This window comes from Mustela lutreola, chromosome 4, assembly GCF_030435805.1.
Source record: "Mustela lutreola isolate mMusLut2 chromosome 4, mMusLut2.pri, whole genome shotgun sequence".
NCBI lineage: Eukaryota > Metazoa > Chordata > Mammalia > Carnivora > Mustelidae > Mustela > Mustela lutreola.
In genome coordinates this window covers 27,525,001-27,550,204 of record NC_081293.1, presented here as the reverse complement: position 1 = coordinate 27,550,204, position 25,204 = coordinate 27,525,001, and the positions used below count along the sequence as shown (strand labels likewise).

Here is a 25,204-nt window from a genome sequence, read left to right as displayed (position 1 = left end):
GTTTACAAATTCAGTCTGTCTTGTCTGTTTTATTTATTTTTTTTTAAGATTTTATTTATTTATTTGATAGAGATCACAAGTAGGCAGAGAGGCAAGCAGAGAGAAGGGGGGAAGCAGGCTCCCTGCTGAGCAGAGAGCCCAATGTGGGGCTCCATCCCAGGACCCGGAGATCATGACCTGAGACGAAGGCAGAGGCTTAACCCACTGAGCCACCCAGTCACCCCTATTTGTTTTGTATATTAACAGATATTTGAAATGTCCTTAAACAGTCTGCAGTTTGTACAAGCAGTGCAAAAAGTATCATGCAGTAAACCCACAGCTTTAGAGAGCTTGCAAAAGGGAAGCTTACTTACAGTACCAGTTCAACCTCCTCTAATTCCAGACGTCAGAAGCTTTTAGTAAGGTGATTTTTCCTAAACTTTGTTCATAAACAGTTTTTCTCTCCTTCTGTTCCAGAATTGAAGACCTGAACAAATCAGAAATTCCTAAACAAATCAGAAATTTCTCATTTCTAGCTATATATAAATTAACTTCTCTAGGAAATGGAACAGAACTCAAGCTGGCAGCTCTGTAGCTATCTTTTTTGAAATCCCAAACTTAAAATAATCAGTGTAAATCGACCCCAAGTCTTTTTCTTAGTTAGTTGCTTTCTCATCATAATGAACCCTTGTCCTTTTTTTACAAGACATTTAACCCCAGCAAAGTGAGTGGATATAGAATGATTTCTTCAGGTAAAAGAAGCTACCTGTAGAAAAATGGAGATAGGGCGCCTGGGTGTTTCAGAGTTGGTTAATAAGCCTCTGCCTTTGGCTCAGGTCATGATCTCAGGGTTCTGGGATCGAGTCCTGCATTGGGCTCTCTGTTCAGCAGTGAGCCTGCTTTCCCTCTCTCTCTGCCTGTCTCTCTGCCTACTTTGATCTCTCTCTGTCTGTCAAGTAAGTAAATAAAATCTTTAAAAAGAAAAAAAGAAAAATGGAGATAGAGACATTTGTTTATTGATTTTTTTAATGTTTATAAATGGAATTTTTCAGATTATATACTGATCAAGCTATAAAAAGTTTCTTACCTCTTGAGTTATTTTGTCGTTGTCTTAATCAAATTGTTGAGGATTTGAGGACATATGCCCTTATGCAGAGAGAAAATTGATTTGGGGAATACTGTTTATATAAATAGTAATCTTTAATGATTAATGGGTTTTAATTAATGATAACGTCCCATTTTTAAACACATTAAGAAACATTTTAAACCTGGTTAACTCAAATAAATGTGGTTTATTAAAGTTCTCTTGGATGGACCCCCTAAACCTAGGTAGCTTAAAACAGTGGAAATATATTTTCTCATGGTTCTAGAAGCTAGAAGTCCAAAATTAAGGTTATCAGCAGAGCAATTCAAGGAGGGAATCCTTCCTTGCCTCTTCTAGCTTTTGGTGTTTGCCTACAATTCTTGGCATTCTTTGACTTTTAGATACATCACTCCTGTCATATGTCACATGGTATCTTTTCCCTGCATGTGTGGTTGGGGTTTTCTTTGTTTTTTTGTTTGTTTTTTTTTTTTTAAGATTTTTTAAATTTATATTTGAGAGAGAACATACAAGTGGGTGGGGGGCAGATGGAGAGAGAGAAGCAGATTTCCCACTGAGCAAGGACCCCAACTTGGGGCTCAATTCCAGGACCCTGAGATGTTGACCTGGGCTGAAGGCAGACGTTTAACCAACTAAGCCACTCAGGCACCCCTTCCCTGTGTGTTTCCACTTCATCTTCCCTCTTCAGTTCTATCTCCATGTCCAAATTTACCCTTTTGAAGGAAGCCAAAGAGGAAGGTACTTAGGTTCAACTAAAATGCCAGCCTGCTCCACTCAGAGAAGTATGTTTTGTGAGAACCAATGGAAAGGAGCTTGGGTTGCTGTAGTACATTCCCTGTAAATTCATGACATGATAGTGTGAAAAAGATAAAAGACTTCAAGACTGCAAATTTCGCCTTCTTCTAAGGACACCAGTCATAACTGGATTAGGACCCACCTTAATGACTTTTATTTTAACTTAACTACCCCTGTAAAGACCTTATTTCTTATTAAAGTCACATTGTGAGATCCTGGGAGTTAAGACTTCAACATATCACCTTTTTATTTATTTATTTTGTAAGATTTTATTTATTTGACAGAAAGACACAGTGAGAGAGGGAACATAAGCAGGGGAGTGGGAGAGGGAGAAGCAGGCTTCCGGCCGAGCAGGAAGCCTGATGTGGGACTTGATCTTAGGACCCTGGGATCATGACCTGAGCTGAAGGCAGATGCTTAACAACTGAGTCATCCAGGCGCCCCTCAATATATCGTCTTGGGAGCCACAATTCCACCACAACTCATAACATAGCTAATGACTAGAAGGATACACAGGAAGGAATAAACAATTAAACACTGGGGAGAAAGACTTGGGTAGATTTTTATTTTAATTGAGAAAATATGTTTGCCTTCAGCTAGTTATCATATATATTTTTTAAGATGCTATAAATTTAGATTAGAAGTATTACATTTCTGGAATCAGATAGTCCTTGATCTAAGAAAGAATATATCAACTTTGAGGGAATTACCTTCCATGATAATAGATATGCAGCTTTTGTGTTTCAGGGAGCAATACCTTGAATTTTGTTTGGGTAGTAAACTTCTAATAGCTTTAGAATGAAAATGGGCATTGTCATTAGCTTTAAATTTGGACACCAGTATTTTATTAGTTAATAAATAAATAATAGTACTAACTTTTTTTCCTTATGCCACATATATTGAATGATCTCAGCCTAAACTTTTACAATTTAAGCATTTTGTCAGAGTATTCTAGACACTCACTAAACTTTACTACGATAGGAAAATTTACTATTCACTAATCTGGCAAAAATTAAATTTTAGCAGGATCTAAGCAGAATAAGTTCCCTGACAAAAGAAAAAGGAACTCTATGGACTCAGATCTGAAAAGCACAAGAGAATCTATAATGCCAAAAGTAAAGGAGTCCTTCCTTGAGAAGCGTCCTGACGGACCACATCAGAGAGAGAAGTTTATAAAACATATTGCACTGAAGACGCCCGGGGATGTATTGCGCTTGGAAGATATATCCAAGGAACCCAGTGAAGAAATTGATCGCTCCTCTGGAGGCTTGGCACCTTCAAATTCCGGCCACCATTCTTCCAGGAATAGTGACCAAATCCGTGTGGCAAGTACCAAAGAGACTAAGATTCAGAAACCCCACATATCTTTACCTCAGGAAAAGTCTGCAGTTAAAAAAGCTAGCAACCTTCAGAAAAATAAAACTGCTAGCTCTCTGGCATCAAAGGAGACAAAACTTCTACCTTTACTTTCCCATGTTCCAAGTGCTGGTTCCTCCCGGGTACCATTAAATACTAAAAATTGCACTCTTCCAGTTCCTAAAAAAGAAAAAGAGCGTTCCTCATCTAAAGAATGTTCTGGGCATTCTGCAGAGTCCTCCAGACACAAGGAACACAAAACAAAGACTGATAAAGCTGATTCTAATGTATCTTCAGGGAAAATTTCTGGGGGATCTTTGCGTTCAGAATATGGCACTACTACAAAGTCTCCCCCTCCTGCTTTGGAAGTTGTGCCAGTGCTATGTACCCCAAGCCCTACAGCACCTTCAGATAAAGCCCCTTCAGATAAAGAGAGTTCAGGAAATTCCAATGCAGGTAGCAATGCACTGAAAAGAAAACTAAGGGGTGATTTTGATAGTGATGAAGAAAGTTTAGGTTACAACCTAGACAGTGATGAGGAAGAGGAAACATTAAAATCACTGGAAGAAATAATGGCTTTGAACTTCAATCAGACTCCTGCAACTACAGGAAAGCCTCCTGCTTTTTCCAAGGGGCTTAGATCTCAGTCATCAGACTATACAGTAAGTAGTTCTGTGACATTTATCTTTACCTGAAGAGGGAAAATTGGATTGATGAGTGAAAGAGGGATAAATTGCTAGAACTGTTTAAAAACTTAGTATCTGTTATGATTCGTAATTGGACTGCAACTGGTATAGTTCTTGTTTAGTTAATGGGTTTCCCATATCTTTAGTTTTATTACTGTAAATCAGTGGTCTCCAAACTTTTTTGATCACAAACACTTCTATTAGTAAAAAAAATTTTAAGCATGTATTCCAATATATATGTATACTTATAGATTATATACATGTGCCACTATACTACTGTGTACTTTCTAAAGCATATGCAAAAACAGAATTTAAAAGGAAGAAGAAAAAAGTATTTTCCTATAGAAGTTATATAGAAGTTACTATAGACTAAGTTCTACTGGAGTTTCTATAGAAGTTCCATATAAATAGAAGTTCTATTATTTTCTTCCTGCACCCCAATGGATCACCTTGCACACCCCCTGCTTTGGAGACCACTGCTGTAAATGAAGGTAGAGTGTAGAAATGTTGTTAATTGTGGTGTGCAATTTTATTTATAAAATGCTTCATTCTATCTTGGGAATAAGCTGGATTAAATTCTAATATGTCTGTAAAATTTGGTGGGGAAGGTGTTAATGTTCCATGGTAACACCTAAAAATTAGTTTGATTACATTAAAATAGAATTTAAAAATAAAGACATGGTAGCCATGGAGCCCTTGGGTGTTTACAGTCAGTTCCGAAGGCTGACAGGGTTTTAAAATTAGTGCCTTTCCTAATAAATGGTAAAATCAAATTGCCTGCAGTACAAAATACTAGATTTAAAGCATGATGGTGAAAATTCTCTAAGAAAGGTATCCTCCTGGCCTAGGTTTTTGAAATAGAAAATACTCTTTAGTACTCTGAGTAACTTAAAACATCCCAATTCTTGTACTAAGATATGTTATAAAGTATCCCTAAATTTTCTTCTTGTTTTAGGAACGTGTTCATAGTGGTACATATACAAATACTTTAGAACGTCTTGTGAAGGAGATGGAAGACACTCAAAGGTCAGCATCATGACTACCTTGCTAAATTAAATATACTGCTTATTTGTGTGGTGGGTTGGGTTTTTAATTTTCCTTTAAGGATTGTGAGAAATTAGCATGCATTTTATGCCAATACTACTATAATAGTTTTACTATCAACTTTGTTAGAAATAAAGTACTCTTGTTCACAAGGCCGGGTCAGAAGATCAGGTTTTTACGGTTTACTGTATTACTGTAATAATACAAATTCCTTTCTGCTTACCACAAGCCGAATCTAACTGGTAGCTGAAATTCTTGATCAAAAGTATGGGCAGAATTTTCTGTGTGTATTTTTTTATTGTGATAAAATATACAGAATTTAATTTACCATTCTAATCCTTCTTAACTGTGCAATTCACTGGAATTACATCCATTCATGTTGTACAACCGTCACCACCATCCATCTTCAGAACTTTATTCAGCTTCCCTCACTGAAATTCCGTACTCATTAAATAATAACTGCCCGTCCTCCTCTTCTCCCAGCCCTTGGCAGTGGGGCTGCCTCTATGAAATTAACTGTTCTAGGTACCTCATATAAATGAAATCATATAGTATTCATTCATTTATATTGGCTTATTTCACTTAGCATGGTGTCTTCAAGGTTTGTCCATTTCGTAGCATGTGTCAGAATTTCCTTTTATTTTTTTTTTAAGATTTTGTTTATTTATTTGACAGATAGAGATCACAAGTAGGCAGAGAGAGGCAGGCAGAGAGGAGGAAGCAGGCTTCCCACTGAGCAGAGAGCCCCATGCAGGGCTCGATCCCAGGACCCTGAGATCATGACCTGAGCTGAAGGCAGAGGCTTAACCCGCTGAGCCACCCAGGTGCTCCAAGATTTTCCTTCCTTCTTGAGGCTGAATAATACTCTAGTATATGTATATACCACATTTTATTTAACCATTTATCCTTTGATGGACACTTGGGTTACTTCTGTTTTTTGGCTGTTGGAAGTATTGCTGCTGTGAACGTGGGTGTACAAGTATCTCTTTAAGTCCCCAATCAGTTCTTAGGGGTTGGGTATATACTCAGAAGTAGAATTGCTGGATCGTACAGTGATTCTGTACATAATTTTGAGGAACTGCTATACTGTTTTCCATAGTGGCTGCACCATTTTACATTCCCATGAGCAGTGCACAAGGATTCCAGTTTTTCCACATCCTCACCAACACTTGATATTTTCTGGTTTTTTGATGATAGCCATCCTAACGAGTATGAAGGGGTACCTCATTGTGGTTTTCATTTTCACTTTAAACTAATAACTAATGATGTTGAGCATCTTTTCATGTCCTTATTGGCCATTTTTGTAGCTTCTTTGGAGAAATGTCTGTTCAGCTCCTTTGCCCATTTTTTAAAAGATTTTATTGCTTTATTTGAGAGAGAGAGAGTACAAGAGAGGGAGGGGGCACAGAAGAAGGAGAAGCAGACTCCCTGCTGAGCAGGGAGCCTGATGTGGGGCTCAATCCCAGGACCCCAGGATCATGACCCACAGCCAAAGACAGACATAATCAACTAAGCCATATAGGTGCCCCTTGCCCATTTTTTAATTGAGTTGTTTGCGGGTTTTTTGTTTGCATAGAATTTTTTTTAAACATTCTTATGTATTCCAACACATAGTTTTTTCTATATCAAGTTACTCTTTTTTTTTTTTTTTTTAAGATTTTATTTATTTATTTGACAGAGAGAGAGAAGGAAGCAGGCTCCCTGCTGAGCAGAGAGCCCTACATGGGGCTCAATCCCAGAACCTTGAGACCATGACCTGAGCCGAAGGCAGAGACCACCCCAGGGACCCCTATATCAAGTTACTCTTTTTTTTTTTTTTTTTAAAGATTTTATTTATTTACTTGAGAGAGAGACAGAGAGAGAGAGCACGAACGAGGAAAAGATCAGAGAGAGAAGCAGACTCCCCATGGAGCTGGGAGTCCGATGCGAGACTCGATCCCGGGACTCCAGGATCATGACCTGAGCCGAAGGCAGTCGTCCAACCAACTGAGCCACCCAGGCGTCCCTATCAAGTTACTCTTAACGAAGAAGTTTAGAATTGTGTTTCTCTTTCAGTCTCTGGCTCTCTCTGGCTCTCTCTCTCTCTCTCACACACAAACACACACAGAGAAATCAAAAAGTTTGAGGATCATAATGGACCTCATAAAATTTGTGTCATTCATTGTAAACTGCTTTTGCTAATGAGGGGGAAAGTATCTTCCTTATTTAAGGAATATCCTCAAAACTAGCCCACAGAACTTCACTTAAAAGCTCAACTGACTTGGGGCTCCAGGGTGGCTCAGTTGGTTAAGTGTCTGGCTTTGGCTTAGATCATGATCTCAGGGTCCTGGGATTGGATCTGCCCCCACGTTGGGCTCCTCTGAGCAGGGAGTCTCCTGGTCCCTTTCCCTCTGCCAGTCCCCCTGCTTGTGCTCTCTCTCCCTCAAATAAGTAATAAAATCTTTTAAAAAGGGGGGGCATCTGGGTGGCTCAGTGGGTTAAAGCCTCTGCCTTCGTTTGGCTCAGGTCATGATCTCAGGGTCCTGGGATTGAGCCCCGCGTCGGGCTCTCTGCTCGGTGGGGGGCCTGCTTCCTCCTCTCTCTCTCTCTGCCTGCCTCTCTGCCTACTTGTGATTTCTGTCTGTCAAATAAGTAAATAAAATCTTTAAAAAAAAAAAAAACCCTCAACTGACTTGAAGTTGGTACATATGTGTCTCAAACTTGATAGATGAGTTAGCTAACCATAGGAGATACAATTAGTCAGAAGTGCTCACCTTTCTAAAGTTAGAGAAATTGTCTCTATTGTAAAATTCTTTAAACATTTCATGAATTTATGTGATTTGTAATGTCAGATCTGAAGTTGTTTATTTGAAATGAACATTGCACAGACCAGAGGTAGAGATGCTAGTTTGATCTGATTATTGATTCTTTTCTGTATTGGTAGAGCAGTACATTTACTTGTCACTTACTGTTGTATTATACTCATCTACTGTGGGGCTGGAGCTAGGAATAAGGTTAGAAAAACTTAATCTTGGCAAGCAGTGTAAGCAAGGACTCCAGAGCTAGATTCTCCAGCTTTGAATCCCAGCTCCTTGTATTGGGAGCTTGAGCAAGTTAGCATTCCTGATGTCTGTTTCCTCATGTGTAAAATGGGTAATAATAAACTACCACATGGGGTTCTCGTGAGGGTTGAAATATTTAATACATAAAGTTCTCAGTATAGTGCCTGTCCCTTAGTAAGGGCTCAGTGTTAGGTACTGTGATGATAATGATGATGACAATGATAATGACTACTGCTGCTAGAAAGCCTAATTAACATTATCAGTTTGTTGGTCTACTTGAAGTCAAATGAGCATTAAAGATTCAAGGGGATAATCAAATTATTTGCCATTTTTCCTTCCCCTTTCTCTAAATGATTTGGATTTCATTATTGAAGTCCTAGCTATAAAGAAATATTCAAGTCTTCTGTGTGAAGGAACACTATTCTAATACCATACTGGTAGCTGGGTAAAAAACCTGTTATACATCATGGTGTTTGGAAAGATATAATTTGGGGCACCTGGGTGGCTCAGTGGGTTAAAGCCTCTGCCTTCAGCTCAGATCATGGTCTCAGGGTCCTGGGATCAAGCCCCGCATAGGGCTCTCTGCTCAGTGGGGAGCCTGCTTCCTCCTCTGTCTCTGCCTGCCTCTGTCTACTTGTGATCTCTGTCTGTCAAATAAATAAATAATTAATTTTTTAAAAAAAGAAATATAATTTGACCTTTAGTACAACAAAATTTGTCATATAACAAGGTACTTATTAATAATAAGAGGTTGGGTTCGGCGGGAGTTGTTTTGGTTTTTTTGGTGCTGCTTTTAGACAAACTAAAGATTGTTTTTAGAGTAAACCATTTTTTGCAATATTCTTTCAATTCTCAGGCTAGATGAACTGCAGAAGCAACTACAGGAAGACATAAGGCAGGGCCGAGGCATTAAATCCCCCATCAGAATTGGAGATCAAGACAGTACAGATGATGAGGATGGCCTCTTAGAAGAGCACAGGTATAACATTTTTCATAATGTATATCCTACTAAGTTTATATATCTTAATTTTGTTCTTGTGAAATAAATGAACCACTGATGGTTATGTTCTTAATGAGTAATCTATGATGGTTTTCTAATCCATCTATGATGGATTTCAAGGACAAATGTTAAGGCCAAGATACATCTTTTTTCTCCTGGTTATTATTTCTTTTCACATAGACCCATTTAGCGGCTTTGGATTAACTACTGGCAAACAGTGGGAGGAACAAAACCCATGTTCTCATGCTAGTCTTATCTGAGGTTAACATTGGTCCTAAGAAAAGTTTTCTTTGCACCCAGGCTTTAAAATCACATGCAATGTAATTATTTGGTATTCAGTAACTTTTTTTATTCCAGGGAATTTCTAAAGAAATTTTCGGTTACAATTGATGCTATTCCTGATCATCACCCAGGTGAAGAAATATTTAATTTCCTCAATTCCGGAAAAATTTTCAATCAATATACCTTGGATTTAAGAGACTCTGGTTTTATAGGACAGAGCGCTGTAGAAAAGCTTATTCTTAAGTAAGTAGAAAAACAGAAAAACATTTTACTTTTTCCTATATAAAAATTATCCTAAAAGTATCTAACTGCCATACTCTTCTAAAAGGTTAACTTCTGTTATGACCTATCAGTTTTCAAATCCTTCTTATTACTATTGCTTTTTGTGTTTATTATTTAATTAGAGGCAGCAGTGTAAGATAGTTGCTTGGCACATATGCATTTATTAGTTAGGATTAAGATCAGCATATAGTAACAGCAACTGTCAAAATAATAGGGGCTTAAAACAAGAAGTATAGGTGCACCTGGGTGGCTCAGTGGGTTAAAGCCTCTGCCTTCAGCTCAGGTCATGATCTCCGGGTCCTGAGATCGAGCCCTGCATCAGGCTCTCTGCTCAGCAGGGAGCCTGCTTCCTCCTCTCTCTTTCTGCCTGCCTCTCTGCCTACTTGTGATCTCTGTCTGTCAAATAAATAAATAAAATCTTTAAAAACAAACAAACAGAAAACAAGAAGTATATTTCTTTCTTATGTGAAAGAAGTTTGAAGGTAGGAAGTCCAGGTCTGGTGTTTCACCATATAATCTTTCTTCTCCACCATCCAGCCCTTTACATTCAAATTCCCAGAAATCCCACATATTTCTACTTATGGCTAGTTGGGTAGAACTTAGTCAACATGACCACACCTGTTAAAGGAAGGCTGGGAAATGGTTTTTATTTAAGGCAGAGCTAAAAGTCAGCCACTCGGTTGCCAACAGGAAAGCCAAGAATAGATCTTGGGATGGGCACCTAGCAGTCTGTACCACTGTGCCCAAGTTGGTCTAATTTCTCTCAGTGCACGATATCTCAGATCCAGAGAGATCACATTAATTCTGGTGCTGAGCTTTATAGAATTACAGACCCAAGTTGGCAAAAGCAGACAGTGCCCTGAGACTTAATAGGCGCCTTCTCAACACTGCCAGCTAATGTAAATTTATTCACCAGATAAATCTGGAGACAGGCCAATATAGTGGATCAGCTTTAGGCCATCACTTGAATTTCCTTTTTGAGTAACCCATCCATATTGGAGTAGAGTCTGCCTCCAGGGTCTGAGGATGGTGTGCTTGCTCATTTCCCTGATTATGTCAGATGTGGTGGAAGACGTTTCTTACCCTGAAAGTACAGTCATTGATTTCACTTTATTTTTTCAGATCAGGAAAAACAGATCAGATTTTTTTGACAACACAAGGCTTTCTTACCTCTGCTTATCACTACGTCCAGTGTCCTGTACCTGTGTTAAAGTGGCTATTTCGGGTAAGAGAAATGTTTGGGGAGTATAGTTGTTTCCTACTGCATTTCCTAGTCAAAGACAAACTTAAAATACCATATTTGCACATTACTAAAGAAAAAAAAAAACACATCAAACCCATGATTTCAGTGGGATGGGCACCTAAAATGAGGCAAAAAGAAGGGGCGCCTGGGTGGCTCAGTGGGTTAAGCCTCTGCCTTCAGCTTAGGTCGTGATCTCGGGGTCCTGGGATCGAGCCCTGCATTGGGCTCTCTGCTCTGGAGCCTGCTTCCCGCCTCTCTCTCTGCCTGCCTCTCTGCCTACTTGTGATCTCTGCCTGTCAAATAAATAAATAAAATCTTTAAAAAAAAAAAAAAAAGGGGCGCCTGGGTGGCTCAGTGGGTTAAGCCGCTGCCTTCGGCTCGGGTCATGATCTCAGGGTCCTGGGATCGAGTCCCACGTCGGGCTCTCTGCTCAGCAGGGAGCCTGCTTCCCGCTCTCTCTCTCTCTCTCTCTGCCAGTCTCTCTGCCTACCTGTGATCTCTCTCTGTCAAATAAATAAATAAATAAAATCTTTAAAAAAAAATAAAAAAATAAAAAAATAAAAAAAAAAAAAGAGGCAAAAAGAGTCCCCGTGAAGAGATTATAAAGGGAATGCTAATGCAGATCGTGTGCAGGGTAGTAATGTTAATTGTGCCTAAGATATTTCATCCCACTGGTAGATCACCATATGGTTAGTTTCAGAAGAGTTCTCATTCTTACATTACCCCTTTTTTGGAAGGGGAAGAGGAGGGAAAGGAGGCTTTGTGGGGTTTTAAAAAATTATTTTCTCCCAATTTTATGGAGACTCTTGCATATTTATTTTTAGGATTTGACTTGTATACTAATATTTTCCCATTTTTGTATGTGTGTATATCTGCAACCCAATACTTCTTTTCCCCAATAATGTTTAATTTTTAAACCACTTAATTATCTAAATTTTTATATTATCTGCATAGTAACTTTATAAGTGTCAGTGGTAACAAAAAATATGACTATTAAAAATATGGATATTGTATGAAGTGAAAAGTGGGAAAAACATAAGAACTTTCTATTCTGGGCCTTAAGATAACATTTCAAACAATCTCGTATTTGGTAAGAACTAGATATTCCAATACAGCCTTTTATTCCTTTTTTTCATATTGCTGGCATTTTTTGAGTGCCAGCTCTGCCAGGTACTGGAGAGAACAGTAATGAAAAAATCCACATTTCTGATCTCATGAAAGCCACGTTCCAGTACTATAGAGGAGAGAGTAAGTGGGTATATGTGTGAATGCATGTTTAGAGATATGTCAGATGGTGGTGCTAGGAAGAAGTATTAGGCTAGGGTAGGCACAGAGAAGTATCAAAAAACTTGCTTTTTTGATTTTTCGATATATCTATCGAAAAATATATATTTTGATATATATCGAAAAATCAAATTATTGTATGTATGTATGTATATGTATGTATATATATATATATATGAGATAATTAATGATGAGGGCCTTACTGGTCAGGCGAGGTCTGAGTAAAGATCTGAGAAGAAAGTAATGGAGTTAGCCTTGCCGCTATGTGGTAAAAGAGCACTCTGGGCAGAGAAAATAGCAGGCGGTGCAGACTGGGCGGCAGGAGTGTTTACTTCCAGTGGTTAGGAGCTCGCTACTTTGACCCCAGTAAATTTTTTTTTAAACAGTCCTAATTAAATCAAAACTTGCCTCCCTGTGGTTTTTATGTAGTAGTACTAATTATCTTTTCTAGAGCTTCCCAGAATATGCTGCATCTAACAGTCCTTCATTTATTTTAAAACAGCTTTATGACCCTCACCTTCCCCCCAGTAGTAAGCTTTCTCCAGTCAGTAAATACCTAGTTCCTTTACTGATTATCTTTCTGAATGACCTTTAGCTCCTAAAGCATTTCCCGCAGAAATGGACATAAACTTGAGATATAAGGTCTTTCAAACAGCAGTTTCCAGTGAGACTCTCCCTTATACCCACTGACATATTTCTGTTAACTGCAATTCCAAACTTCATCTGCTATCATGCCAGAGCTTTGTTATTCTCTAACTCTGCAATATCTCTTTTCTTAAACTTATAAGTAAGACTTTGCATCTATCTGTATTAATTTTTATCTTGTTGATGTGGATCCTCATTATAGTCTTTAAAACCCTGATTGTAACCTATACGCATACTTTTGTTTAAGTGGTTTTTAATACTTTATGTATTTATTATTTGAAAAATTTAGCTAATAATCATACATTAGTACTTTTTCTGTGTAAAACACTTTGTCTCATCTTTCCTTTGTAATTCCAAGTCCATTTTTCATAATGGACAGATATACCAACTTGTAACTATTTTTCTTTTTTAGAGAGTATGTCAGAATTTATTTTAGTACTGTGGTTCTAATGTTTTGTTTAACCCTTCTTACCCAGAGAATACAAAACACTAATTCAGAAGGATATGTACATCCCAGTGTATATTGCAGCATTATTTACAGTAACCAAATTGTGGAAGCAGCCCTGGTGGATAAAAGAGATGTACATGCACACATATGCACACGTACAAAGGAATATTATTCAACCATAAACAAAGAATGAACTATATGGTCCCTACATTTTTGTTAATTTAATTGTTAAAATGTAATTAAAATATTTGCATTTTCCTGAATTTGTGAGTGTAAAACTAGAAGCACACTTTGCTACTTTTTAAAAACTTTTTCAAAAGCAATTCATGTTTGATTGTGAAAACTTAAAAGTAAAATGGCTTAATGCCATCCCAGTTTCCAGGGGTTATTAAATTTTAGTGTTGAGATTGTTCTCTGCATGTACATAGATTACTGTATGACAGTATAAATAGAATATGGGTTTTGTGACTTATCTCAGATAACAAATTATTTTCATGTCAGTATAAATATGTCGTCATCTTTTTTAATGGTTTTATAGTATTCTATTGCCGTATTATACTGCTTTATTTAACCCAGTCTCAATTGATAGACATGATATTGTTGTATACACCTCTTTACACATTTATTTAATTATCTCCAAGTACTGGGTTGCCCACCTTAGAATTTATTACTGCCTAAAAATGATTGTTACCAAATTTGTTCTGTTTCCAGCATGTCCTTGAATGGTGCTGCCCCCTAGTGGCAAAACATAACACAAACGTTAGACCTGAGTTTTTGACACAGGCTGATTTTGAAAATGGCACAAACACACAAATGATGCGAGTACAAACATACAATGATACAAATATGCCTGATTGAAACAGAGTTTGTGTTATTCTCCCTTACACTTTATTTTTTTTATTCAAATAACTCTATTAAGATCCTTTACACACACACTTCCTACTGAAACTGAAAGAGCACAACAAAAAAATTTTATTACAATGTCAGAAAACCAGAAAATCTAGCATATATACCCACCCTAATTTTGCTTACCAAACCACCCAGAGTTTTCTTGTATTCCTTCTGCACAAGTTACTTGGCTTCCAATTTTTGATATATATCTTATCTTAATGACTTCAGCTCTCTCAAACACACAGGCAACATTCAAAACCTATTAGTGCTTCCTTAGGTCAAATCAAAAGGTGCAAGTATACTGAAGTCATCCAAATGCAAACTACAGGATTCCTCACAAATTCCTGGCATCACGGTAAAAAAAAAAAAGATATTAAAATAAACCCCTTGTAATATCACAGATTATCAAAGTATTAGTTTGCCCTAACATAGAGCAGCCCTCCAAGCTGCTGCAAAATGATCCTAAAATCACTAGCAGAAAGAAATAGTTCAAGAATAAAAGTCTGTTTACATTGGCTCCACGTCATAATTATTCTCCATGCTGGTGTCCTCAGCAAGATCTTCGTGATACAGGCAATAATGACAGCGACATCTGAATCTTTCCACTCTTCTTTCACCCTTCGTTTCCTTCTGCTGTAGATCTTTTTGAAGCTGAGACCCCGGGCTTAGGTAGTGCTGGTACTGAATCATTCGAGTCATCCTTGCCATCCTTTCCTTCCCGGCTGTTAACAAGGTCCTCACCCCAGTCCTCCTCCCACTGCTGCTGAGGATACGCTCCACCAGCCCCTGTGGTTTCCTCTCTCTGCCTGGCTGCTGAGACGGATACTGTGGCAGAGGGGAAGGGAGGACGATACTGGAGTCTAGGGTCAATTTGCCAAGGTTCTTGGTTAATACTTCGGAGATCGTTTGAGAGGCACCTGAGCTTTCCTGGGAATCCTCTTCATTGGGTGTCTGAGATGATCCCGGAGCCCAGGTTGGATAAAGCTGCTCTGGCGAATCCATTGGAAGCCTAGTGACAGACCGAGGCTCCTCCTAGATCTTTGGGGTCTGGTGGGAGGTGATGCTCAGGACACAACTTGCTACAAAGTAGCCTGGCAAGAACTGAACAGCCCAGAAAGAGGGAGAAAAACCCAAACTTCACCAAATGGCTGAGCTGCAAGAGAAAAATCAATCCTCCCTTACACTTTAGATTTAAATTTACTATAATCAATCTACAGCTCCAAAGCAAAAGGGAAACAAATGTTTTCCCCTGCAAAACCACTTTAAAATTACCTTCAGCCTGTCATATGATTCTCTTTTTTTTAAAGATTTATTTATTAGAGAGCGTGCATGCAAGTGCAAGCAGGGGGAGAGGGAGAATCTCCAGCAAACTTGTGCTGAGCGGGGAGCCTGACACAGGGCTTGATCTCACAGCTCTGAGAACATGACCTGAGCCAAAATCAAGAGTCATATGCTTAACAGACTGAGCCGCCACCCAGGTGCCCATCATATGATTCTTTTAAAAATTTTTAATTTTTTATTTATATATTTTTTTAAGATTTTATTTATTTATTTGAGAGTGAGTATATGAGCAAGCACAGCAGGGGGAGTTGCAGAGGGAGAGGGAGAAGCAGACTCCCCACTGAACAGGGAGCCTGATGGGCTCGATTCCAGGACCCCAAGACCACGACCCGAGCCAAAGACAGATGCTTAATAAACTAAACCATCCAAGCGCCCCTATTTTTTATTTTTTAAAATATTTTTTAAACTTGAGATTTTGTTCCCCCAAAATTCATTTTATACAGTTATATTAATTATATGCCTGTGCATACAAATTTCTGTATGTAAAAAGACTAACTGTAAAAAGGACAATAACTTTGCATAAATACTACCAAATTACTTTTTAAATTTTATCAAATTATACTCTTTCTTAGTACTCTTACGACCACTGGCTGTTATCAGTGTTCTTGATCATTAACAATCTTAAAGTCAAGCTTCTCTTTTTTTTTTTTTTTTTTTAAGATTTTAAGACTGAGCCACCTAGGCGCCAAAAGTCAAGCTTCTCTTAACAAGTTAATGACAGCTTGTCACTTCTCTTTGCATTTCTTTGATTACTAGTGATATTGAACATTCTTTTTTAAAAGTATATTGATAGGGATGCCTGGGTGGCTTAGTGGATTGGGTGTCTGCCTTCAGCTCAGGTCATGATCCTGGGGTCCCGGGATTGAGTTCCAAATCCAGTTCTCTGCTCAGCTCAGAGCCTGCTTCTCTTTCTGCCAGCTACTCCCCCTGCTTGTGCTTGCTCTCTCTCTCCCTGACAAATAAATAAAAATCACAAATAAATAAATCATAAATAAATAAATCATGATTAATTTATTAATCATAAATAAATGGTTTATTGATACATTATTTTGCATATTTTTATTAGTGTGTGGTTTGATTTTTGCCTGTGATCAGTTAGCCTTTTTCTTTATGGTTTTCGGATTTCATTGCACAGATGAACTAGAAAGGTATTTTTTAATAGTTTTCAGTTGTTATATTTGTCTAATATAAATGAAAGTTGTAAAAACAGAATGGAATGGAATTAAACAGAATTAGAATGGAAAGGGCCCTGATTTTAGAATCAGACCTGAATTTTAAGTTCTAACTCCTCATGTATTATGTTGGGTATCTTAATCTCTCTGAGCCTGTCTGCTAATGTGTAGTGTATGGCTACTTCATAAGGTTATTGTAAATATTAAAATGGAATGCATATAGGGACGCCTGGGTGGCTCAGTTGGTTAAGCTGCTGCCTTCGGCTCGGGTCATGATCCCAGCATCCTGGGATCGAGTCCCACATTGGGCTCCTTGCTCAGCGGGGTGCCTGCTTCTCCCTCTGCCTGTGCCTGCCATTCTGTCTGCCTGTGCTCACTCTCTCTCCCTCTCTCTCTCTGATAAATAAATAAAATCTTTAAAAAAAAATTTTTTTAAATAAAATAAAATGGAATGCATAAAAAATACATATTCAAGAAAATCTATAAAACACCTTTATATATGCCTGGCAAGTAGTAAATGCTCATTTTCTTTTTTTTTTTTCTTCTTTTTTAATATTCTTGTCTACTTTGGCAGATGATGTCGGTTCATACAGACTGTATTGTGTCTGTGCAGATTTTAAGTACATTGATGGAAATAACAATTAGAAATGGTGAGTATATAGATTTACTCTGATTAGCAGTGTGAATTACAAGTTGCTATGTACAGTCTCTTGTATTGCTAAACATTTACGATATTCAGAAATACAGAACAAAAAGTTATTTTTTTTGTGATCTGAAATCTTTAATAATGATAAGAAACTCCATTCAGTATCTGCAGTTTTCTAGTCGCATTGAGAAAAGGGTATAAGATCTTGCAAGTGATAGCCCTAACCTGATATTTACCAACTCATGGGTTACTGTCCTGGGTAAATGGAAATAGTTACAAGTTTGTTACTTATTTAGCCAATTAATTTTAACTGGCTTATTGATGTGCAAGTATTGTACTGATTGTGCACTGAGGAGATTGAAAGTATCTACTACAAAAATGTAACAATTGTTTTATTACTTTTGAGATCCCTTAAAATGAAACGAGCATTGTGATTTTCATCTTTCACTTGTTTTGAGGATTGGGATTGTATGGGCACTAAAGATGGTAAAATCTTCTGTGTTAGGAGTAGTTTGGTATTTTACCATTGTTATTGTCAGTCTTTTCAAAGTGTATTACCTCATGAGTTACATGCTTTTATTCATCATCACTCTCAGATACTTTCATAAATGTCGTTGCCTTCATATTTACTTGAAAATCTCTAATTCCTATATGATCATTCTAAATAACTATATTGTCAACATATCATTTCTGTAAAATCATCGTAATAATCCATGTTTCACATGCAGACTGTCACTTGCAATTGTGTGTTTGTGAACCTGGGATTTGGGATAAAATCATTTCTTCTGTTAACTAGATACCTTCAGCGATTCACCAGTTTGGCCCTGGATCCCATCATTATCTGATATAGCAGCTGTGTTTTTCAATATGGGAATTGATTTCAGATCTTTGTTTCCTCTGGAGAATCTTCAGCCAGACTTTAATGAAGACAGTCTAGTGTAAGTTTTATTTTCATAATTAAATCCCAAAAACATTATTTTAAATAATTTTAATGTGATAACAGTAATATTCATTTGATAACTTCAGTACCCACTCTTGGTTTTTAAAATCTCTCAAAGTTGAAATGGATCTTGAATTAGATACATTCCTAACATATGTCTTAATCTGAAAGTCATCAAGTTTATTAACAGGGATGAAATAGAAATATTTAAAATTTTTTAATTTTTTAAAAATAAAACATTATTTGACATTATTCTGTTATTATTTGTCATTATCTGACATTATTTGCTTATTTGACATTATTTGTTGGCATTATTTGGCATTATTCTGTTGGCAATGCTGGCCAAAGCAGTTAGATAAGAGAGAAAAATAGATATAAAAACTGGATATGAGTTGGTGGAAGTTTCATTATTTGCAGAAGTATGTTAATGTATGCAAAGAAGCCTAAGAGTCAGCTGAAGTGCTGTAACAAATAAAAGAAACAAGAGAAATTGGTATAGGGCACCTAGCTGTCTCAGTCAGTAGAGCATGTGACTTGATGTCAGGGTTGTGAATTCAAGCCTCACATTAGACACGGAGCCTATTTTAAAGGAGGAGGGGGGCGCCTGGGTGGCTTAGTCAGTAGGGTCACCAACTTTGGGTTTTGGCTCAGGCCGTGATCTCAGGGTTCTGGAATCAAGCTCCATATCAGGCTCTGCACTCAGTGAGGAGTCTGCTTAAGAGTCTCTCTCTCCTCCTCCTCCTCCCACTGCCCCTCCTCCCACTGATCTGCTCCCTTGCTGTCTCTCTTTCTCTTGCTCTCTTGCTGTAAAATAAATCTATCTTTAAAAAACAGAGAGCAGGGGCGCCTGGGTGGCTCAGTGGGTTGAGCCGCTGCCTTCGGCTCGGGTCATGATCCCAGGGTCCTGGGATCGGGTCCCGCATCGGGCTCTCTGCTCAGCGGGGAGCCTGCTTTCTCCTCTCTCTCTCTGCCTGCCTCTCTGCCTACTTGTGATCTCTCTCTGTCAAATAAATAAATAAAATCTTTAAAAAAAAAAATAAATAAAATAAAATAAAAATAAAAAACAGAGAGCAGAGTGCCTGGGTGACTCAGTGGGTTAAAGCCTCTGCCTTCGGCTCAGGTCATGATCTCAGGGTCTTGGGATCAAGCACCGCATCAAGCTTTCTGCTCAGCAAGGAGTCTGCTTCCTCCCCTTTCTCTGCCTGCCTCTGCCTACTCGTGATCTCTGTTTGTCAAATAGATAAATAAATAAATATATATATATATCTTTAAAAAAAATAATAGAGAAGTTGGTATGGATGCTGGGGTACAAAGTTTAAAAAGAGAAATTAATAACCTTCAGATATATGAAGTATAGCTAGTCTAAAAGATAAATCGAAGGGGTACCTGCCTGGCTCTGTTGGTAGAGCATATTATTCTTGATCTCAGGGTCATGAGTTTGAGCCCTACCTTAGGGATAGAGATTACATTTAAAAATTAAAAAAATAAAATCTTAAAAAAAAAAAGATAAACTGGAAGAAAAGACTTCATTTACAACAGCAAGAAAAATACATGAAATACCTAGGAATAAACTTACATAGAAGAGACAGAAAGAGAGAGAGAGAGTGTGTGTATTTGTGTGTGTATAAACATTACTAAGAGACAAAATAGAAGACCTAAATAAATGAAAGAGCGTACCATGCTCTCAGGAAGATTCAACTTTATAATATAAATAGATTAGAGCTCCTGACGTTAAACCATAAACTTAATGATATTTGAATAAGAAATGCCAATGGGATATTTTATAGGAAAGGGGAGAGTTGATACTATATAAGTGATTCTAAAGTCATATGGAAAAAAATAACAACCAGAAAAGCTTTGAGAAAGAAGAGTTAGGAGGTAGGACTGGCCTTAGCAGATAATAGTACAAGACAAATGCAAAGTGCAAGGCTCTGTCAGTAGAAAAAAAAAAGTCCAAAATAGAACCAAATACATATAAATGCTTCATGAATGTTAAAGATGCTATTTCCATAAATGAAAGAGTAGGATATTAAGTATCTCATATTATCCATTATTTGGAAAACTGGGTAGCTATCTGAAAACAAATTTTGCATCCATACCTCAAACTGATAGAGCAAAGATTTAAATGTATACAATGAAACCGTAAAAATAATAGAAGAAACCAGCAGGTTTTTATAATCTTAAAAAAGGGGAAATGATTTTTTCTATGAGCCTAACACTCAAAACCCTTAAGAAGAAAATTAACTTATTTGGCCAAAATAATTTGCCATGACAGTAATCACTATACACAGTCAAAAGAAAAACCTCAAAAGGGAGTGGGAGGGAGATCTATATTTATATGAATTTTTCATATTCATGCATGTATGTATGAACGAAACAATTCTAGTTACAGATAAAAGTTTAGTTTCAAATTAATAAAAAGATCAGTAACCTATTAGAAAAATGGACACAGGAATAAACTGATCACAGAAATAAAAATGGTTCTTAAATATGAAAATATACTCATCTTCACTTCTGAGAAAAAGGTAAATTCTTGTTATTGCCAAACTTACCTCTCTAGTTCTCTTTCCATCCATACAGGATCCCTTCTTGCTCAGATGTAATCTGTATCTAAAAATATGTTGACTAGCTAATTTTCAGATAAAGACTATGTTCTATCCCTAGGGAAAAGAATGCTTTCTCAGCCAATCCAAAAAAAACAACCATTTCCCCCAAACATTACTAAGATATTGAAACCACCTATATTGAGAAGTTAAAATTCCAATTATTTTATTATTTAAGCTTTAATGAAATCAGTAACAGGTGGTAATGTATGTTGTATGCAATAGATTTGAGTGTTTCTTCAGTGTTGCAAGCAAATACTGTAATGGACATAGTGAAATAAAGATTATAATGAATGCATTAAGACATAATACATACAAATGATATTTAGCAAAATAGTTTTTTTTAATTGGTTACTTACCAGTTGAAGAGTTGGCCTCAGTTAGGTTTGTTGACTACAGTGGGGTGGTGGCTGATGTCACCGTTGCTGCATAGTGGTAAGCACTGATAAGCACAGGAAAGCAAGGAGGAGCTGGTGAAGGGATGAGTGAACCATGATGAAATGCTTGTTTAAGCAACATGAGTACAAGACTGAATCCTGCTGAGATATGACCACAACTCTCTTCACTTAAGACTCACGTGCAACTTAACCATTTTTGTTGGGGTGTGTGAAATGTTTGAAAGCTCTTAAATATTCAGGTAGGGAGAGTAAGATGCTGAAGGACAGGAGAACAGTTCTTTTCTTGACCATTTCTCTGTTAGATGTACAGACTTAAAATCTGAGTCACAACTAACCTCTTTCTCTCCTGCATTCCATCAGTTCTCACATCCCTGTGTTCTAGTTCCTCTGCTTATGTCCCAGCTATTTTTCCTTTTTTATTACCGGTGTTACTCTAATTCAGATCCTCTTTTCATGCCAACCCTGGCAAAAAGATCTCCATTTCTCCAGGGGCTTTCTACCTCCAAGATATTTATTGTTTTCACTTGTAGGATTCCTTTTATGAAACATAGCCTTGAACTTCTTTCTCCTATGTTCTCAGGCCTTTACACCATGTATTTAAGACTTTACAATTTGGCTTATTTTCTATTTTTTTGTCCCTTTTGTTTTAACCAAATTGATCTGCTTGCGGTTCCTCCATAGGAGTCATCATTGCATTGGCTCTTCCTCGTATTCATCCCTCACCTCCACCCTCAGTGGCTGCTCACCAGAATGTTACCTCTGTCTCTCACTGAAGCTCCCCCAGGGAGCCTGGGGGGCTCAGTCAGTTAAGCTTCTGCCTTCAGCTCATAATCCTGTGGTCTGGGATGGGGTCATGCATGGGGCTCCCTGCTCAGCAGGAAGCCTGCTTTTCTCTCTGCTACCACCATCCCCACCCCCACTTGTGGTCACTCTTGCTTGCTCTCAAATAAATCTTTTTTAAAAAGAGCAAGATAGTCTTGTCTGTATGGAACAGATTAATAAATCATGGTACGATGATCATCATCATCACAACTACTAATGGTTACGTATTGCTTACTATGTACCAGGCATAGTTCTAAGTGCTTATCATATAGCACTTCATTTAATGGTCACTACAACTATTAGATAGTATTCTTGGTCCCATTTTACAGGCGAGTCAGGCACAGAAAGGTTAAGTAGTTTGCCTGAGGTTTACAGCTAAGAAGACACACAGGACTACCAAGCAGAGACTTTAAAAACTAAGAAAGCTTTTCATACATACTTACGGAAATAGAAGACATATTAAGTGAAATAAAGAGAGGTACACAACAGTATATAGTGTGCTGCCATTTAAATTAAAGGGGGGGGGCAAATAAATACATAATTATTTGTATATACATAAAATGCCTGTGGAAGGAAGGACTAAAACTAGTAGTGATTATGGGGAGGGGAAATGGGTGACAAAAGGCCTTAGACTGAAGACAGTTCTTCACAGTATACTGTGCCTTGATACCTTTTGAAGTTTTTTAGTTCTTTAACCATATGAAGGTATTATTAATTCAAAAAATTAACCAAGAAAATGTCTCTTGAAGGCCAAATTGATGTGTCTCCTCCTCCATGAACCTCACTGATTGCCACAACCAGAACTGTGGTGCTTAGAATTGTTTCTTTGAATAGAACTACCCTACGACCCAGTAATCGCACTACTGGGTATTTACCCTAAAGATACAAATGTAGTGATCTGAAGGGGCAAGTGCACCTGAATGTTTATAGCAGCAATGTCCACAATAGCCAAACTATGGAAAGAACCTAGATGTCCATCAACAGATGAATGGATAAAGATGTGGTGTATATATATACAATGGAATACCATGTAGCCATCAAAAGGAATGAAATCTTGCCATTTGCGATGACGGACGTGGATGGAACTAGAGGGTATTATGCTTAGTGAAATAAGTCAATCAGAGAAAGACAATTATGATATGATCTCCCTAATATGAGGAAGTTAAGAGGCAACATGGGGGTTTTGGGGGTAGGAAAGGAATAAATGAAACAAGATGGGATTGGGAGGGAGACAAACCATAAGAGATTCTTAATCTCACAAAACAAACTGAGGGTTGCCGAGGTGGGGGTAGGGAGAGGGTGGTTGGGTTATGGACATTGGGGAAGGTATGGGCTATGGTGAGTACTAGGAAGTGTAAACCTGGCGATTCACAGACCTGTACCCCTGGGGCTAATAATATATTATATGTTAATTTTAAATTTTTAAAAAGAATTGTTTTGTATTCCTGTCTATTCATGAGACCTTTATTATGAGTTCTTTTATAGCCAGAGCCACCTTCTACATAGTTCTCTAACACCAAGAACAATGAGGATAGTGCCTTGATAAAAAGTAGCTGTTCAAGGGAAAACTAATGCATAGAGATAGAAATTCAGATTAGTGTTTACCTGGAGTAGGAGATAGCAAAGTGACTTCGATCTAGCATGAAGGGACTTCTGTAGGTAATGAAAATGTTCTGCTACTTCTTTATTCTGTTGGCAGTTACACTACTACATATATATTTATCAAAACTTAAAATGGGTATATTCCTTTTATTATATGTAAATTATGCCTCAACAAAACCTTTTTGTTCAGTGTTTCTTAAAATAATTATTTTGTGCCTAATTTCACATTGCTTTATTCTCTTTTCAATAGTTCTGAAACACAGGTGACATTGGGTGGGGAAGGAAGTGAAGATTCATCTTGTAAGCCAATTTTTTCAACTCTTCCTGAAACCAACATTTTAAATGTGGTTAAGGTAGGGAAAATCTCTTCTTTATGTCTTTATCACAGAACTGGAACCATTTAGTTTTGTGGTTAGTGGTTTTAAAACAAAATCACTAGTGTTTTACCAGGTGATTTCTAATCTTTGAAATTTGTTAGCAGTATTATTTGTATTAAATGTTGTTTTTGCTGGGGTTTTTTTTGTTTGTTTGTTTTAATATTAAGAGTGAAAGGGACTTTATAGGTTAATATAGTTCTAGGATACCTTTCCCAAGAAGATTTTAGAAACCAATTATTTTTTAGAACCAGTACTTTTTTTTAGAATTTGAATGTATGAAGAGAAAAAAGTTATTACTTGTAACTTAGTGATTAAGAATTAGTAACAGTGTTAAAACTTTTTAGTGGCTGAATCAAGTCAATGATACTGAACCGTTAAAAAAAAATCTCAAAAATGAAAATTGGAGAAGAAAATACTTATTGTGTCACCTGATTTAACTATTAACACAAGTATTTCTTGCCTTCTTTTTTCTAAACATCTGATGTTTTGTTTTCTATAAGTTTTCTTTTATATTCTTTATCAGAAAGCTTTTATAATTTAAACTCTCCAAATAAAATATATCTCCTTAAGTTGTTTTGTCGCTGTACTTCTGTCACAGTTTCTAGGCTTGTGTACATCTATACATCCAGAAGGTTACCAGGATCGTGAAATAATGTTGCTGATATTAATGTTGTTTAAAATGAGTTTGGAGAAACAGCTGAAACAGATTCCTCTAGTGGACTTTCAAAGCCTCCTGATAAATCTGATGAAAAACATTAGAGATTGGAACACAAAGGTAACCATACTTAAAGCTGTTATATTGGTGTTAGTGTTGGTTTTTTGTATACCGTCACAATTTGACTTTCATAGTACATATGGAATTAATAGTTTCTAAGCTCAGTTAAGATCTCTGGCAGGGCACCTGGGTGGCTCAGTTGGTTGAGTGACTTGCCTTGGCTCAGATCATGATCCTGGAGTCCCAGGATTGAGTCCCGAGTTGGGCTCTCGGCTCCATAGGGAGTCTACATCTCCCTCTGACCTCCTTCCCTCTTAATGTCTGTCTGTCTGTCTGTCTCTCTCTCTCTCGCAAATAAATGGATGGAATCTTTAAAAAAAATTTTTTTTAATTTTAAAAAAATATCTCTGGCAGATGAAAAATAAACGGAGAAGGGACTTACTTTTGTTGGAACTGTATTAAATTTATGATAACTGAATCTTCTTTAAAACTGGAAAAAAAAATGTGTTT

General features: G+C 37.3%; 1 protein-coding gene across 2 annotated transcripts in view; it reads left to right on the top strand.

The window, feature by feature from the left end:
• The window catches only part of SLF2 (SMC5-SMC6 complex localization factor 2), a 48,122-nt gene that overhangs the window by 8,232 nt on the left and 14,686 nt on the right, over positions 1-25,204 (top strand). The window contains exons 5-13 of one of the 2 annotated variants that reach the window (XM_059169175.1): positions 2,903-3,894; positions 4,874-4,944; positions 8,860-8,982; positions 9,361-9,528; positions 10,690-10,792; positions 17,166-17,241; positions 18,034-18,175; positions 23,853-23,955; positions 24,578-24,754. In XM_059169175.1, coding sequence (XP_059025158.1) covers positions 2,903-3,894; positions 4,874-4,944; positions 8,860-8,982; positions 9,361-9,528; positions 10,690-10,792; positions 17,166-17,241; positions 18,034-18,175; positions 23,853-23,955; positions 24,578-24,754 — 1,955 coding nt within the window. Of the gene's footprint in view, positions 1-2,899; positions 3,895-4,873; positions 4,945-8,859; positions 8,983-9,360; positions 9,529-10,689; positions 10,793-17,165; positions 17,242-18,033; positions 18,176-23,852; positions 23,956-24,577; positions 24,755-25,204 lie in introns of both variants that reach the window. The other variant, XM_059169174.1, reaches the window with a different exon arrangement.